This window comes from Saccoglossus kowalevskii, chromosome 19, assembly GCF_978046115.1.
Source record: "Saccoglossus kowalevskii chromosome 19, keSacKowa6.1, whole genome shotgun sequence".
NCBI classification, from domain to species: Eukaryota; Metazoa; Hemichordata; class Enteropneusta; family Harrimaniidae; genus Saccoglossus; species Saccoglossus kowalevskii.
In genome coordinates this window covers 6,969,870-6,985,734 of record NC_140659.1, presented here as the reverse complement: position 1 = coordinate 6,985,734, position 15,865 = coordinate 6,969,870, and the positions used below count along the sequence as shown (strand labels likewise).

General features: G+C 35.0%; 1 protein-coding gene across 5 annotated transcripts in view; it reads left to right on the top strand.

Annotated features, from left to right (window-relative positions):
* tcf7l (transcription factor 7-like protein) overlaps positions 1-11,027 on the top strand; it is an 81,992-nt gene extending 70,965 nt beyond the window's left edge. For 2 of the 5 annotated variants that reach the window (XM_085493472.1, XM_078009864.2), the window contains 5 exons: positions 3,083-3,292; positions 4,193-4,382; positions 4,893-5,058; positions 6,695-6,770; positions 7,928-11,027. In XM_085493472.1, coding sequence (XP_085349598.1) covers positions 3,083-3,292; positions 4,193-4,382; positions 4,893-5,058; positions 6,695-6,770; positions 7,928-8,237 — 952 coding nt within the window. In that variant the 3' untranslated portion in view covers positions 8,238-11,027. 5 annotated transcript variants of the gene reach the window in all.
* Positions 11,028-15,865: the final 4,838 nt, after the last annotated feature.

Below are 15,865 nucleotides of genomic sequence, written 5' to 3'. Positions count from 1 at the left end.
TGCATGAATAGCATATCCTGTTCAATTTCAGACATATATTACGATTTAATACATCTAATTTCTGTTGATACTAGACCAGTCAATTATTCACTCTAAATTATTAACGATGATTTTGGTCCATATTACTTTATTTTTGGAATGAATAACATTTATCCTAATTTCAACATCATTAACAATGACGTGTTTGGTTTTGTTTTCAAAAGTTCTATTTCCTTGAACTTGCCTTTACTTGTAAATACATTCTGGTTAGTGCTTTTTTGTTTTATTTTTGGAAATCTTATCATGTCAGGTGGCAACAGATATACAAAGTGTCTCCTCACTGTTCAGAACTGTGTTCTAGGTGGCCCAGTAAGCAGATGGTTTTAGTGTCGGGGATTCACAGTCTGTTGTGAATATTATTCCCATTAAATATTTTTATGCCTGTCTAGTATTGTAAATATGTTTTTATATGTTTTTGGATGCTTTAAATTCTGTAATCAATGCACTGGGGAGGGAATGGTTAAAATTGAAAACTGGAGTACAAAATGCAAATTAGAAGATGAGGGTAACTGTACTTGTTTCCATGGGTACGATTTACAGGGGGGTCATTTCAATTTGGAATACAGTACACCACATTATTTTTGGGGACTTATAATTTGGTCTCTGTCCACCCGGAGTCATATTTCAGAACCCAGTGGACCAAATCTGTTCATTCTTTGCATGTACCTAGTACTTTATCTGGGACATTTGTACATGCAATGGTTTACTGATTCAATCCAAGATGGCTGACTGGCAGCCATTTTTGTTTTTGAAAATGTGGTATCTTATGCATGCTTTGTCAGTTTTTGTTGAAACTTGGTACATACATTATACATGTTATGATACATGTCCATGACAATTATGTTCACAATCAAATCAAAGATGGTTGACTGCCTGCAATCTTCCCTTTTGACCATACTACTATAACTCTGTACATAAGCCTGGACAAATGAAATTCAATTTTGATACAAAAAAAATGCATGATTAGCATATCCTGTTTAATTTTGATTTTGGAAAGGTCATTTAATACATCTAATTTCCGTTCATACAAGACCAGCCGATTGTTCACTTTCAATTACTATACTTTCGGTCCATATTACTTTTAATTTTGGCATGAAAACATTTTCCCTTATTCGAACATTGACTACGGTAGTTTTTTATAGCATTCCTCAGGTGGAATCGTTAAAAACGAGTCACAGTGATTTTATACGTGAAATTATATTCAATCAATAGCGATAATTTCTACTGACTGGTAGTCAGATTTATCATAGTTTTCAGCTGCATTAGTAAATTTGTTTTAGCATCACAGTTGTTACAGCAGGGTTACATGTGATATTTACATTGTGTGAAAAATTGCTGTCACAAAATCTGATGAATTCTCACTTCACTATGAACGTGGCTCTTCAAGTAGTTGGCATGTGTCGATATAATGCCGACTTGTACAGCTGTACTGTTTGTAGTAGTATGGTGTTATATTGAGGATAATTTGTGGTATTATACTGCATCGGTATTATATCTCATCTCGCATCCACCTTAGTTTAAGTTATGTTGTAACCATACTGTTTGTAGTAGTGCACAGTAATGGTGATAGTTTGCGATATTATCCGCATGTAATGTTCTCTCGTTTAAGTTTGTTTGTGATAGCATGGTGGTTTAGGTTGTGTTGTTATGTTGCATGGGCTTTTTTCCCCATCAACCTTGGTTTTAATTACGCTGTGATAACAGTACACTGTTTGTAGGGGCACTGTGTTATAGGTTGTGTTGTTATAACACATGGGCTGTTCTTATAAAGTGAAGCATGTTCCCACTCATGAATTGATATCCCTCTTTATGTGTGTCACCCTGTGAATGGATCATGTTAAGTAAGTGGAATACGTGCATATACACGTATGGGTTCACCATCTGTATTGCCGTCTTGTGTAATCCTGCCGCTTGCAGCAACTACACAATAAACATTAAACAAAAAATGAATTTGAACATCAGAATCTACTTAATAATATGATATTTTGTGATGTATGTTGTGATATGTATGATATAATATAATATATATTAAAACTCATAGCCCAATGAGCCAATCAGATTCACGCATTATTAGTAACCTTCACTCTTGAGTACAGTTTAGGAGTGATTAAATAATGGCTGCTTTCATGTTGGGGTTTCTTGACGTTCTTTCAATGAACCCATCTCTATTTAAGTTAGGGATCAATCATCAATCAACACACCTATATGCAGTGCATGTATAGTTGGTGCTAAAACTTGAATTTCCCAAGACAGTTTATGATCTGGTGATGTTGAAAAACAATGGTCAAGGTCATTTTATGTCTTCTTGTATATCACTCATATATGGGGTACATTAAATGTCTCGATACGTGTTGTTTTATTGCAATTTATTTTTTCCAACTGGCTGTGTGCAGTTCTAGTCTGTGCGTCATATGTAAAAATGCAGCATCTGAAATGTCAGATGGTTGTTTGTACATTGTTTATACTAACCAAAGTCCTAAATAAGATGGTTGGAATTAACAGTAGCCCAGGACACACAGACTAACAAATGTTAACCCGGGGCTATTATTTTTTACAATTGGTGAATCAGTACTTTGTTTTCTCATTAAACCAATTTGTGCATTTATTTATTTATTTTGATTCACACTTTTTTGCATGGCTGTAATAATCAACTCAATCTGATTGACTAACCAATATTACTATGGGACTACCACATCTTAAAACTGGTACCCTAGCAGACTTTTGAGCCCTGGTCATTTTGAAAAAGAATAATAAAATTTAAAAAGAAACATGGAAAGTGTGATTTATTATATGATTTGTTGAAATGTTGTGATAAAACATTACAGCTCATAGTAATAAATATATAGAACACTGGGAAGTGTCCCCTGTAACAATTGAAAAATAGGTGGTTTGAGCTCTTGAAGAGGGATTAGATATAAATCTATCATCATATTTGAACTCAAGTGGGTCTGAGAACTTCATTGTACTTAACTCCAATCCCACTTATGGCTTAGATGCCTTGTGTAGTGTTATAGATTAATAACACTTTTTTTTTTGCTGCTAGGCAACCAGGTCAGCCAGTGTATCCCATGACAACTGCAGCATTCCGTGGTGCTTATCCAGCAGCCCTTACTGTCAATACGGCAAATATGACAAGGTTTGGTCATTCAGCAATTCCACATCATCCCGGTATGACCATCACGGGAATACCTCATTCGGCTATCGTTACGACTCCAGGTGCAAAACAAGATTTACAGCAACAAAACAATGACAGGTAAGATGTTCCAATCACAATTTTGTTTGACTTAAGGTGCTCTCAGAAAAAGTTAAGGACTTGTATCTAAATTTAGTTTGACTTAGGGAGCCTTTATGAATATTCCTATGAGGTGCTTGTTTGGCTTATGGGCCCTTTTTAGTGTTTTATTTGACTTAAAGGCATTTCTTAGGTAATTAGATCAACTTGGGGGCTCTCATCAGAATTGATGTTGACTTGAGGACTCTCATCAGATTTGATGTTGACTTGGGGCTCTCATCAGATTTGATGTTGACTTGGAGGCTCCCATCTAAGTTGATGTTGACTTTGAGGCTTCCATCAGATTTGATGTTGACTTAGAGACTATATGATAAATATAGTTGCTATGGCAACAGATCTTGGACGACTGAAGCTAGTCTGCACATGAGATTATGATGACTAATTCCCAAATCAAACTTTAATTTTCACTGTAAAGCTGTAATCATGTCATTTACATTTATTTTAGGGTTTTTTACAAAATTTTAAATCCTTATGGTGCATTCAGGGGTCAGATTTTCTACAGATATGCAACTTTAACATTCAAATATATATGTTACACATCACCATGGTAACTATTAGTACTATCTGTGTTTGTTCATGTTTACATTATTAATTTCTTGGTACTTTCAGAGAGGTTCCAACTATCTGTTTAATATCATCTTACGGGCACCTTTAACCTATTACACATCACCATGGTAACATGTACTAACTTTGTGATTGTCCATCGGTACATTATTAATTTCTTACTACTTTCAGAGAGGTTCCAACTATCTGTTTAATATCATCTTACGGGCACCTTTAACCTATTACACATCACCATGGTAACATGTACTAACTTTGTGATTGTCCATCGGTACATTATTAATTTCTTACTACTTTCAGAGAGGTTCCAACTATCTGTTTAATATCACCCTACAGACAAAAATCTGAGAAGCAAAAACCACAAAAAACCCCTCATATCAAGAAACCTTTAAATGCATTTATGCTCTATATGAAGGAAATGAGAGCCAAAGTTGTCGCCGAATGCACGCTGAAGGAAAGTGCGGCTATTAATCAAATATTAGGAAGGCGGGTAAGTCAAAATTCTTTTATATCAGTTGTGTGCTCTAAATTTATTCATTTGCATAGATTACCTTATTTTTTGCACATATGACCATATATAAAACATTATCAATATCACATTTGCATAGATTACTTTGGTCATTTGCATATGTGACCTTATATAGAAAAATAGCAGTACATTTGCATAGATTACCTTGGTCATTTGCATATATAACCTTATATAGAAAAATTAGCAGTAGTCATTTGCATAAATTACCTTGGTCATTTGCATATATAACCTTATATAGAAAAATTAGCAGTAGTCATTTGCATAGATTTTCTTGGTCATTTACATATATGACCTTAAATAGAAAAAGGAGCAATAGTTAATTTGTGTAGATTACCTTTTTATTTCCATATATAACCTTATCGGAAAATTAACAGTAGCTCATTTGCATACCAATCTATATGGCAGTTAAAAATATTTTTTTTTTTAAATATAAAAATATTCAGTATTTTTGTGTGTGGATTGATTTGTTAGTGGCATGCATTAACTCGAGAAGAACAGGCAAAATATTATGAATTGGCCAGAAAAGAAAGGCAGCTTCATATGCAGCTTTACCCAGGGTGGAGTGCCAGAGATAACTACGCTGTTCATGGCAAGAAAAAAAAGAGGAAACGAGATAAATCTCAGGGTGACAATTCAGGTAGGTACAACTTGATTATTCATTTGTTTTCCAGTCTCAAATTTGTGTGTGAAGTTTTCTGCAGTTTTGTGAAGGTACACCAATCTTGTTCGTTTTTGTGTGGAGGCTTTGGAAGATTAAACATGGAGGATTGTATATTTTGTCATTATGGTGAAGTGATTAATGTTGTTGTTTTTTTAAATCAACTTAACATAAAAAAATGATTTAATGAATATCTCTCTGCACGAAGGCAAACTTTTTTGGCTTTTTTTCAGAAAAGTTTCAAATTCTGAAATCCTCAAAGTCAGCTACTTTAAAGTTATTTTTTTTCTACGAAAGTCTCCTAGTGGCTGATTAACTTTGTTAAATGAGTGTTGAATGTAATTCTGTACCCTGGAACTGAATAACTAAAAGAACAATTCAATTTGATTTGTGCTTTACATCATTTCTGGCTTGTTTATGTGATATTTATTTGTGCTTTGCGGCAGCTTTTGATCACGGTGTATAGATAATGAAAAGTGTTGCATGCAATTAGATGTTGCTGCTTATGTCGCATTCAAGGAAGTCGCCGTCGACAGGGTACACAAAGGAATGCCTGATATCAACTGAAAGTCTCGTTTCCACTCATTAGCATTTGGTTCATTTAATTGAAAATGATCTCCGAATAAAATATTGGAAACGGTAGGATGTAAATGAAAAAGTGGGAAGAAATGCGACCTATGAGGTTTTTTCTTCCAGAGGTCTCTGCTCTGAAATGTTTTTATAAAGCAAAAGTATGTGACCTCTGACATGAGAGTGTATTTAATACCGAGTAATGTAATTATTACTGTTTTCAATGGAAAATCATTTTCAGTTGCCATGACAGATTTAATGATTTTCGGGGAAAAATTGCTTGCAAATTCTAGACTGCTGAAAATGGAGAATATCTGTGACCAATCCACTTGCGTAGCGTTTTGAATAGAATTACTTTATTTCGAAGAATGTTCTTTGCTTGAAATGTCATTTGTTTAACTATTAATAGAAAGGTCCCAAAGAGGCATAAATTTTTTCCTGAGTAAGTTTTCAACTTTTTGGTTAATTACATAATTAAAAAGATATTTTCATTGGGAATTTAATATGAGTTCTGTTGCGTGTCCAAATGTCACAGAAACAATGTATTTTACACACATTGTATGTGCCTTGTAGGATTATCAAACCTGATCCTGTATGATTGTGAGACTATCTATTTTACTGTTTTTGTTGAAAAGTAAAATGCACTAAATAAAATTAAATTCATTTTGAAGATGTAAAATTATATTATAACTGGCAAATCCTTGATATGCGTTCCACAGCAGCTCTCACAGAGCCCATAGAAATATATGGTTTAATGGTGCACATCTTAGCAACATAGAACCCTCTGTGACGTAGCTTCACAATAGGTGGTACCGTACTTGGGAAGCAGTGAGAAGAAAAAAGTATTTTATTGTGGATTTTTTTTCCACTAATTTTTTTCTTTCAACAAAAATAAATTCTAAGTGAAAATAAACTATTCTTCAGTAGTATTCATTGTTGAAACGGCGCCCTCTATCAATATTTAGGAAAATAATGGCCACCCATGTTGTGTACAAGTATATCATTATTGTTTTCAACATTGTTTTCGATTTATCTATTTTTCCAGCAGAAGCATCAAATCCAAAGAAGTGTCGAGCTAGATTTGGCTTAGATCAACAACACCACTGGTGCAAACCATGCAGGTAGGCAATTCAATGATTGAAAATCAGCTGCTCACTGTCTTAGCATTTATCAAATATGAGGGTTTCTAAAGCACATATGTGTGTTTTATTAAATTTTAATGTGACTATAGTTTGGGGAATGAGCTTACGACCACACACACACATAACACTTTTCAATCTCCCGTAAACCTTTTTAAACCCACATCATTTTTTCATCATTTTTCTGAAAATTTTGATCAATAGCAAATTAGAATTTTTTTTATCTGGTCCAAAATCATTGAAAAAAAAAAAAAATACATAAAAGCAGGCACACTATTTTACCAGGAAAAAAAGGTGCTCCAAGGGTTGCTATGATACTTTGCGGAAATGATTTTTTTTTTGGTAAGTAGTACACCGATTGTAAAATTTCAACATATATTTTTTTTATTTTTTTATTCGGGTGATTGTAGTGACATAATGCTTTCCATGCGAGCCGTTTGTGGCACAGTTGAATAAGATGAAATCTCATCTTATATATATTCTCTCATGCATGATTTGCTGTCTGGTTTATGTTTTTTTTTCCCTGATCTCTTTTAGCATAATGTCATTTAAAATTTTCTTTTCATTTTGTAAGCAAAAAATCTTGTATTCATGAAATAAAACTATTTCATCTCACTGAATTTTTTTTGAAAAGTCACGGAATAAGCATTTGTAAGGTCACGTCCAACAGTCGTTCCGTTTTCACGTTATCGTGTGGTATTTTTATGAGCTGCAAATATTTCACTTTACCCTGGGTGGAGGTTGGAGTAGCGGGTAGGGTGTTCATTCTACTGATGGTATAAACAGGATCAGCATTTTTGTTCTAAACTTAGCTAATGCATGAATGTTTGTATAAGGACTATATTTACACTATTAGTAGCTCATACACTTATATAAACACCAGAGGTGTGTCTGTGACCAAAATATGTCATATTCAAATGATCCAGCATTGTATTATCAGATCCCTAAAGACTGCTCGTTATAAATATGTAAATGTTCGTTTGTCAGATTTAATTTTGAAACCATGCAGAACACAACAGTATTTTCAGTTAGGAATCTGAAACATTAATTGACAATGAAGAGATAAAAAAAAAACATTCACTTATTAAAGATCCAGTCAAAACGCTATTGTTGAAATTCTGTTTTATTATCGTTTGTAGGAGGAAGAAAAAATGCATTAGGTATGTCTCTGGTAATGAAACTTCTGAAAACATGGATGAAGACCAGTGTTCACCATCTCCATCAATGTCCTCATTAACACGCGATGATGATAAGTCACCGCTAAGCGATTGCAATCCACCGTCGCCGCAAGATATTGAGATGCCTATGGTGTCCCATGCAAAAACGTCAGAAATTACAACGACACAAAATTTATCTCCTTCAAATCAAAGTACTATTTCTACAGCTTCACAGACCTTACCGCAGGACCTATCGACAACAAATAGGGCTGAAGTTCGCCCAACGACGTAGTACATTGTGCTTCGCAAAATTGTATTTCTGTGTTTACCGACTCTTTTATGCTAAACTGTTAAAGCATTACAGAACTCAAAATGAGGCATCAAGAGACATGCAAATCATTATGCTAATGTGCTAACTTCAACCTTACCAAATAAGGAAACTATTAGCTGCAAGATGGTGACCTGTGACATGACCTTTCAACTTCACAGACCCGAAGCGGGTATTTTTGACAGATTATACTATAATTAGATTTTTGGGGTTCAAACAATGGTTGTGTCCGGACAGCTGGAAAGCAAATGATTCATTTGGATAAATATACAACAATTATTCCTGTGGTATTTTGTTGAAATTTATTTTTATTTTTAAAAGAAAAGAAGAAAATTCATATATAGTTAATAAGTTGTATATTTTGCTAATGCCACCAAAAAAATTATTCTGTTTCTTAAGATAATTTGATTTTGTCACTATTATGAACTTTTTGCAATGTGAAAAAAAAAACTTATTTTTTCATGCCCGTTTTAATCAACATACACTGCAGGGGTGAGGCATACATGGGCATAATGTGTGTCCTCATTGTCTGCGTCGACAACTTTTATTGGTTATGCTGTATACACAATTATAGGCATACCAACAGTTTTATGTCTTATCTGAATAGTCAAGTGCAATGATCTAATCTGGTACTTTTCCGTAATCAGCAGGGAGGGAATAAAAAGACTAATTGAAAATTTTGAGCAGAAAAAAAAGAGAAACAGAATATTTTTATAAGTGGCCAAAAATCCTAGAAATGTATTTTTTTTTTGTTATCTAGATTTAGTTTGGGGAACAGGTTGAATAATCACAACTACCAAGCAATTTTATGCAGCATCTTCAAATAGTTACTTCCATGTGGGTGATTTTTTCAGACAATCTCTACCCGTTATGTGTAATTATGTTACGAATATTCATTTAAAAATACCATATATGGGTGTATATTTGAATATTTATTAGGCTCTTTCTAAATATGGTCTGGACATTAGGCGGGGAGCACTTGTTATGAATATTCATTTAAAATACCTTATATGGGTGTATATTCAAATATTTATTAGGCTCGTTCTAAATATGGTCAAAAGGGACTTGTGTGTAGGACACAAGGGGTCTTGTTTTTTGTATATTCACTGGATTTTCTAGATTGATAACTTAAAAGCAACAATGACCTTGAAACATTCTGTAAAAGCTGCATAATCTGAAAGTACTCTCATCAGCTGATATCCTAGTTCAGCATTTGTACACTATTTGATTCATAAATGCAATATAGTATCTTTTAAATATTTGTGTGTCCAAGAAATGTAAAGTACGTCCTATCCTATCCCTCAACCATGCATGCACGCAACCAACGCTAAGATTATTCATATTCTAATTGGTTCCCATACTGCATGTTTTCGTGGTCTATTTTTGAGGTAAAAACTAACTTGGCAAGTCTGGTGAATTAAAAATCAATATAACTGAAAATGAGAACTTCTGTGACAGTGTTGGTACGTGGAAGAAACTGCGAGAGAACAAAGTGCTAAACAGTCACAGTTGCCATAGTGATGGTTTGTAAATACTGTTTATAAAAGTTTATATAAAAAGAAATTTATTCTCCCAAGCTTCCCATGCTTGAAGTATATTATCATTGGAATGCTAAACTAACAAAAGTGAACAGCGCCCTCTTGAGTTGTAGCAAACTGACATTGGCCCTCTATGGGTGGTTAAAGAAATCTACCTCGGTGTGAGTTTCTAATGAGATTGTATAATTTATTGTGATTGGAAACGAAGTTGTGCCCTTGGATCGCCACTAAAAGCGATAACATCTGGACTGTAAATACTCACGTCACACTGTTTAAAGGGCCCTTGTATGGTTATGATAGAAATATACATTTCTTAAAGATGCAAATTTTGTCAGCTCGTCTGGCATTGATTATACTTGTGATATGATAAAGTATATTTCAATGTTGTCCACACAAAGCAGAGTTGCCATAGATATGGGGATACTGATCGAGGTTACTATGGCAGCAATATGGGGATAACTCTTTGTCTTTGAATTTGGTTGTCTTGTTCATGGGAAAATTGCTAACATAATTTAATATTTCAATTTTAAAAGCAGTACAGTTCCCTAAATCTGGATTCAATGTGTCTATTTTGTGCCCCCCCCTATTTTTTTCGGAATCTGATGGTTTGTCAAAAACTAAGCGTAGAAATATTGATTTCATTTTACTCTCTGCCCTAGATATTTTAAAATGATCTTTCATGGCAATTGGAACAAACCATTTTTAGTTGGGGGTACTTGCATGTCAACAAAAATTTTTTTTTTTTTTTTTTTTTGGCCTGATCCAGTTGGTCTTCATGTAACTCTTGTGGTCATACCATATAATTCAAGGGGGGTGTTTGCCCATAAATCATGGACAACAATTAATCAGTTGCGGCTGAAAGAAAGACTAAAACTCTTTCGATATATACGAAAGTGTCAATCAAAAAATATCTGATCACAATGCAAGGTTTTTTCTATGTGTATAGTAAAACATTTTCTAAACTCTTGTTCTTTTATGGAGATATACAAAGCATTTTTATCCCGGCGAGCTTCTTCTTTTTTTTACAGGTTGTTATTTTTCACTGTGTGTACCAGACTAATTTAGGTGTTGCTAGTTTTTAAATATGACATTTTTTTAGCAATGACTACTTTTAAGTTTTAGATTTTCAGCCAATCATTGTACATAGTCTGATGTCTCCGATGGAGATGTTTGCCCAAAAAATGAAGTAAAGTAATGATAACATCCCTATTAATAATTTTGCTCTGTTTTCATTCAGTTGAGTTATCTGCAACTGGGAGCCTATGTTGTGATGTTGTCCGTGTGTGTGTGTGTGTGTGTGTGTGTGTGTGTGTGTAAAAAATGTTGGTCAATACTGTAAATAAAATGGTGTCTTTGATGGAGATTGCCTACTCTCAAATTGTAAAGTAAATATTAATTTTACAGATTAGAGGGCAGAGGTCATTGCTCTGTGTTTGATGTGATCCAATACAGCAGATACCAAGCAAGTGTAATACATTGTTTACAGAGACTTTGCATGTCGACCAACGCCATTATGAAATAAAAAATATGGTAACAGTGTTCGACCATGTATTAAGAATGAAAGAAACAAAAAGTATTGCATCATAATTCAGTCTTATTTATTCATAATCTACATGTAAACAAAGGTTTTCAATGTATCCGGGATTAAAGTTGCATTCATACTTTGCAAATATGTGGAACATTTCCAGAATAAAAATTGTTTTCGCTAAAAATTATGAAATACTGAACATGTACAGTACATCCTTGCCCGACCTTTACACATATTTCGTTTTTAGAGTGCTAGAGGTTATTTAAACAATAATGACCCCTCCCTCACAGTGTCAACTTGGACGAGAAAAGGAAACGAACTGCAATACAAGCATAAAGAACAAGATATTGGAGCACATTGAAGAGGCTGTTATACTTATAGCAAACTGCTAGCATTTCATACAGAATATTTAAATACACATTAAAACGCCCTCACCGATATCAACTAAAGACACTTCAGTCCATGTTACTGACAATAGGTGGTATTTTATTTAATGTCAGACATTAACAGTCATAAATCTGAATTGCAATAATTTCACTGATTGAAATATGCGACAAACATATCACAAAAGAAAAATTATTATAAATTATTTGAAATGGATTGGCTACCTAATCCTAACACCTTACAGACACTTTTTTGACGTTTCAAATTCTGCCTAGTATATATGCTTCGACTCAACTGCACATTTGTTTAAAATATTTACTACAAACATTATTTCACCAAGCGATGATAACACACGCTAAAAACGCTCATGGGTAGACGCTTGTTTGTAAACAATGTCACGCTATGGCCATCTGGGCAACAGTCATAGTCGCCATGTTTGCTCATTTGAGACCCATATCTCGCGCATGCGTGGCGCGACTACCACCGCCTTTTAAACACAGTTAGTGAATAGTGTTTGATCCATTCAAATTACAGGGGTTCTGGGAATTATTCGGACAGTCAGTTAACAAAATGGCATGCAGCTTTCAGTTGCAACACGCTTTAGTTTTTGTCCAATCTAAACTTAGGGCCCGTTCTATTGACACGCATATAGTTTAGATCAGTTCAGTAACATACTAGACGAAAATAGTTTTTATAATGATACGCATTCACTGGAATAAATAAACAAGATATTTTGTTTGTAGAATGAAATTAAATATAGCATTTTATTTTAACCAACGGGAAATATAAATTAGGAAGTTAGTAGGTTGGCAAGTTGAAATAACAACTTTGGAAGAGCCACACTTTTACTCAACACCGGTGTTGAGGGACTGTGGAAGAGCCTTGTATAAGTTGGGAAGTTACCGGTAGTAAGTTTGAAAGTTGGCACTCAAACTTTAGTAGAATGGCCAAATTCGGGCAGCTCGACGAAGCAGTTACAGAACTTACAAGTAATTACTTTTGTGTTGGAACATTCTCACTCACGCTAATTTGCATAATTTACAGTGTCCCCTAGGGGTACACATTGAAAGTCTATGCGGGCACTGACACCCGACAGTTTTGATAAAGTTGAAAGTACACTTTTTCAAGATTATTACAATGGAGTTATTTCCTCTTCCCAGAGTCATGTATAACTTAAACTGAGATTTACATTAACTTTGTCATGAGAAGTATAACAAAATTTATACACTTTATTCAAATGTAAAAAAAATTGGGAAATACCTCCCGGTAGCTAGCATATTAAGTGCATTTTATTTGATGTATATATGAAATCAAGAAAAATTATTGAATTTTGTTCAAATGTATATTTTGCCGTGTTTTCATTGTACAGTTTTTATCAGATGTAGAACTTTGAGTCTCCATTTTTAGTTAAACCTATCTACACCTAAGACCCCGCCCCCATTTAGGATAAAATTCAGAACTTTCATTAGAAATCACCAGGGAGCATACGCCCGCTTCCTTCGACCATACACATGTCAGGCTTCACAGTATTTGCTCTGCGTCGTATTCGATATGGTTTTCATGCAGCGTGTACAACTTCGCAACTCGTCAAAATACAGAAATGTACAGTGATTATCACAGTGAAAAATCAAAAATGTATGGTATACCAGAAAAGTTAATAAGTCTTGTGAAAGCTTTTTATGGTGAGTTCAAATGTGCAGTGATACACCGATGGAAAACTTCGCAATGGTTTGTCATCAAAACAGGATGCAACTTGATATGTCATGTTTATTTTATTTCTCATAGTGGTCAATTGGATAATGAGAAGGACTGTACAAAATAGTGAAACGGGAATTAGATGGAAGTTTGATGATTTGTATTTCGCAGATGATTTGGCACTGATAGCATCCAGAAAAAAAAATCCAATAAAAAACTGACAGGTTATCTACAGAATCTAAACGAGTTGACCTAAAAGTGAATTCACAGAAGACAAACAACAATGAGAATTAATGCAAAAAAATTTGACAGAATTTACATCGATGGTGAAGTTGTCGAGGATGTCAACAAATTTGTGTACCTGGGTGAAACCTTAACAAAATCAGGAGGAGGAATGGGAGACATGGAAAACAGAGTTTCAAAGGGGAGTAATGGAATAATGCAGCTCAATAAAATATGGAACAGTAACAAAAAGAGAGCAACTAAACTTATATTAAATCATTGGTGTTGTCAGTGCTGTTATATGGATCTGAGACTTGGAAGATTGCAAAAGGTGACAAAAGAAAACTCAATACTTTCCAAACAAAGTGCTGAAGGAGGATATTGAAGGTAAAATGGCAAGACCATGTTAGGAATGAAGAACTATTTCAGGATGGGAATGGAGAAACTGAGTGCTATAGTAAAATATGAAGTTACACATGGAAATTTATGGGCACACCTTACGAGCATTGACATGGACCCCAGAAGGAAAAAGGAAACTAGATAGACCCATAAGAACTTAGCCACGCATTGTTGAGAAGGAAAGAAACAAGACTGGATTGAGTCATGGGCTGAAACCAGAGTTGCAGCAGATAATACAGAATGAAGCCGTTCGGTGGAGGTCCCATGTGCCACCTCAGACTACAATTGTATTACTAGTCTGAGGTGCCACTAGGCATCTGGAGGATAGATAGATGGATGGATTGAACAACGAAAAAGGTGCGTGCACTGAAAGAAGATCAATTTAAGTCGGTCTGTTTGATAAGCGTCGTGCAACATCCTCATCTGGAATGAGATACTTCTTGTTTGGTAAATATAATAAACAAATGTCAAACTAGAGGTTAAATAATTGTAAACCCTTTTCCATTTGTGTTTAGATGATAGCCTACTAGGTCCATATTTCCGGTCGTCGCCCCTAGTATCATGTCGGTAAGTTGCATCGACTTGCGTAACCGTGCTTTTGCCGATGAAGTGAGAGGTGCATTGCAACATACGCAAAAAGCGGTGATATGGAGTCTGAAAGAGAAGGAATTAATCTTATTAGGAATTTGCGGTTTAAATTAATAATTTAATATTTTAAACTCTGACATTGTGCATTTCAATTCAGCCAACAATTCAGGGTGACATTTGAATGTGTTGGTGCTTATCGCATACTGTAAAGGGGGTAATTATTCACTGGGTTTTAATTTAGCTTATTTCGCTGACTGGAGAAATGCGCTAAATTAAAACACAGTGAATATGTAAAACTTAGTATAGAACACATTGTCTTAATGACGAAACCGTGAATTTAAAACCCACTGAATATGTCTGAAATTGTAAATCAGTGAAATTTAAACCCAGTGAAAATTATTCATTTTACAGTATTCCGACCAGGTAGTAAATTATGTCGCCCGCTATTGGCATTCTGTGAAAAAGCTTTCGTTTTTACCACTTTCCATTTGATCTCTTCTTCTTCGTGACCACCGTCCCTTGAGGGACGGTGTCGTGACTGATCATCGGATCAACCATTGACACGCAGATCGCCGCAAACCAACCGTCTGTGCTGAATAGCGCCACCTGTGTTGACACAGTGGTGTCAATGCAATCCTCGGGGCGGACATCCGGGCAATTTCTACCGCCTGGCAACCCTCGCGGTGAAAACAAAGACCAAAAACTCGCAGAAAACGGTACTTTGGGATGTTTGTTGAGACTCCCCTGAACAGTGTAACAAGATTAGCCCTACGTGTGTAACATATATAAATTTGGTTGTTCAGGATTACTTCAAAGTTGAGTTTGTGTTGTTTTCTCGAGTTTTCACCGGCTCCACCGGCGTTCCACAGTAGCGCGCACAAAGCCCATAGAAATACGTGGTACAGTGGTGCGCGTCTTAGCAACGTAGAACGTCCGTGACGTAGCTCCGCCCCCGAGGATATTGAGAAAAATTAGACCTTTGACCTCCCAATTTACATGCATTTTAATGTTAATAAAATAAGATATTCTGATTGAGTGTTGTGTGTTATTTTAATGTATCAACTCATTAAAGATTAAATCTTGCTAAAAATCGGGAGAGGATGTGTTCAAAACAAGAAAAATACTTTTATATAGTTCCGCGGCAGAAACGCTGAGAAAAATGGTAGCGGATGGATATTTAGCCTTCAGAGGCTAGTTATGCGTCATAAGACACAGGTCTGTGCTGAATAGCGCCACCT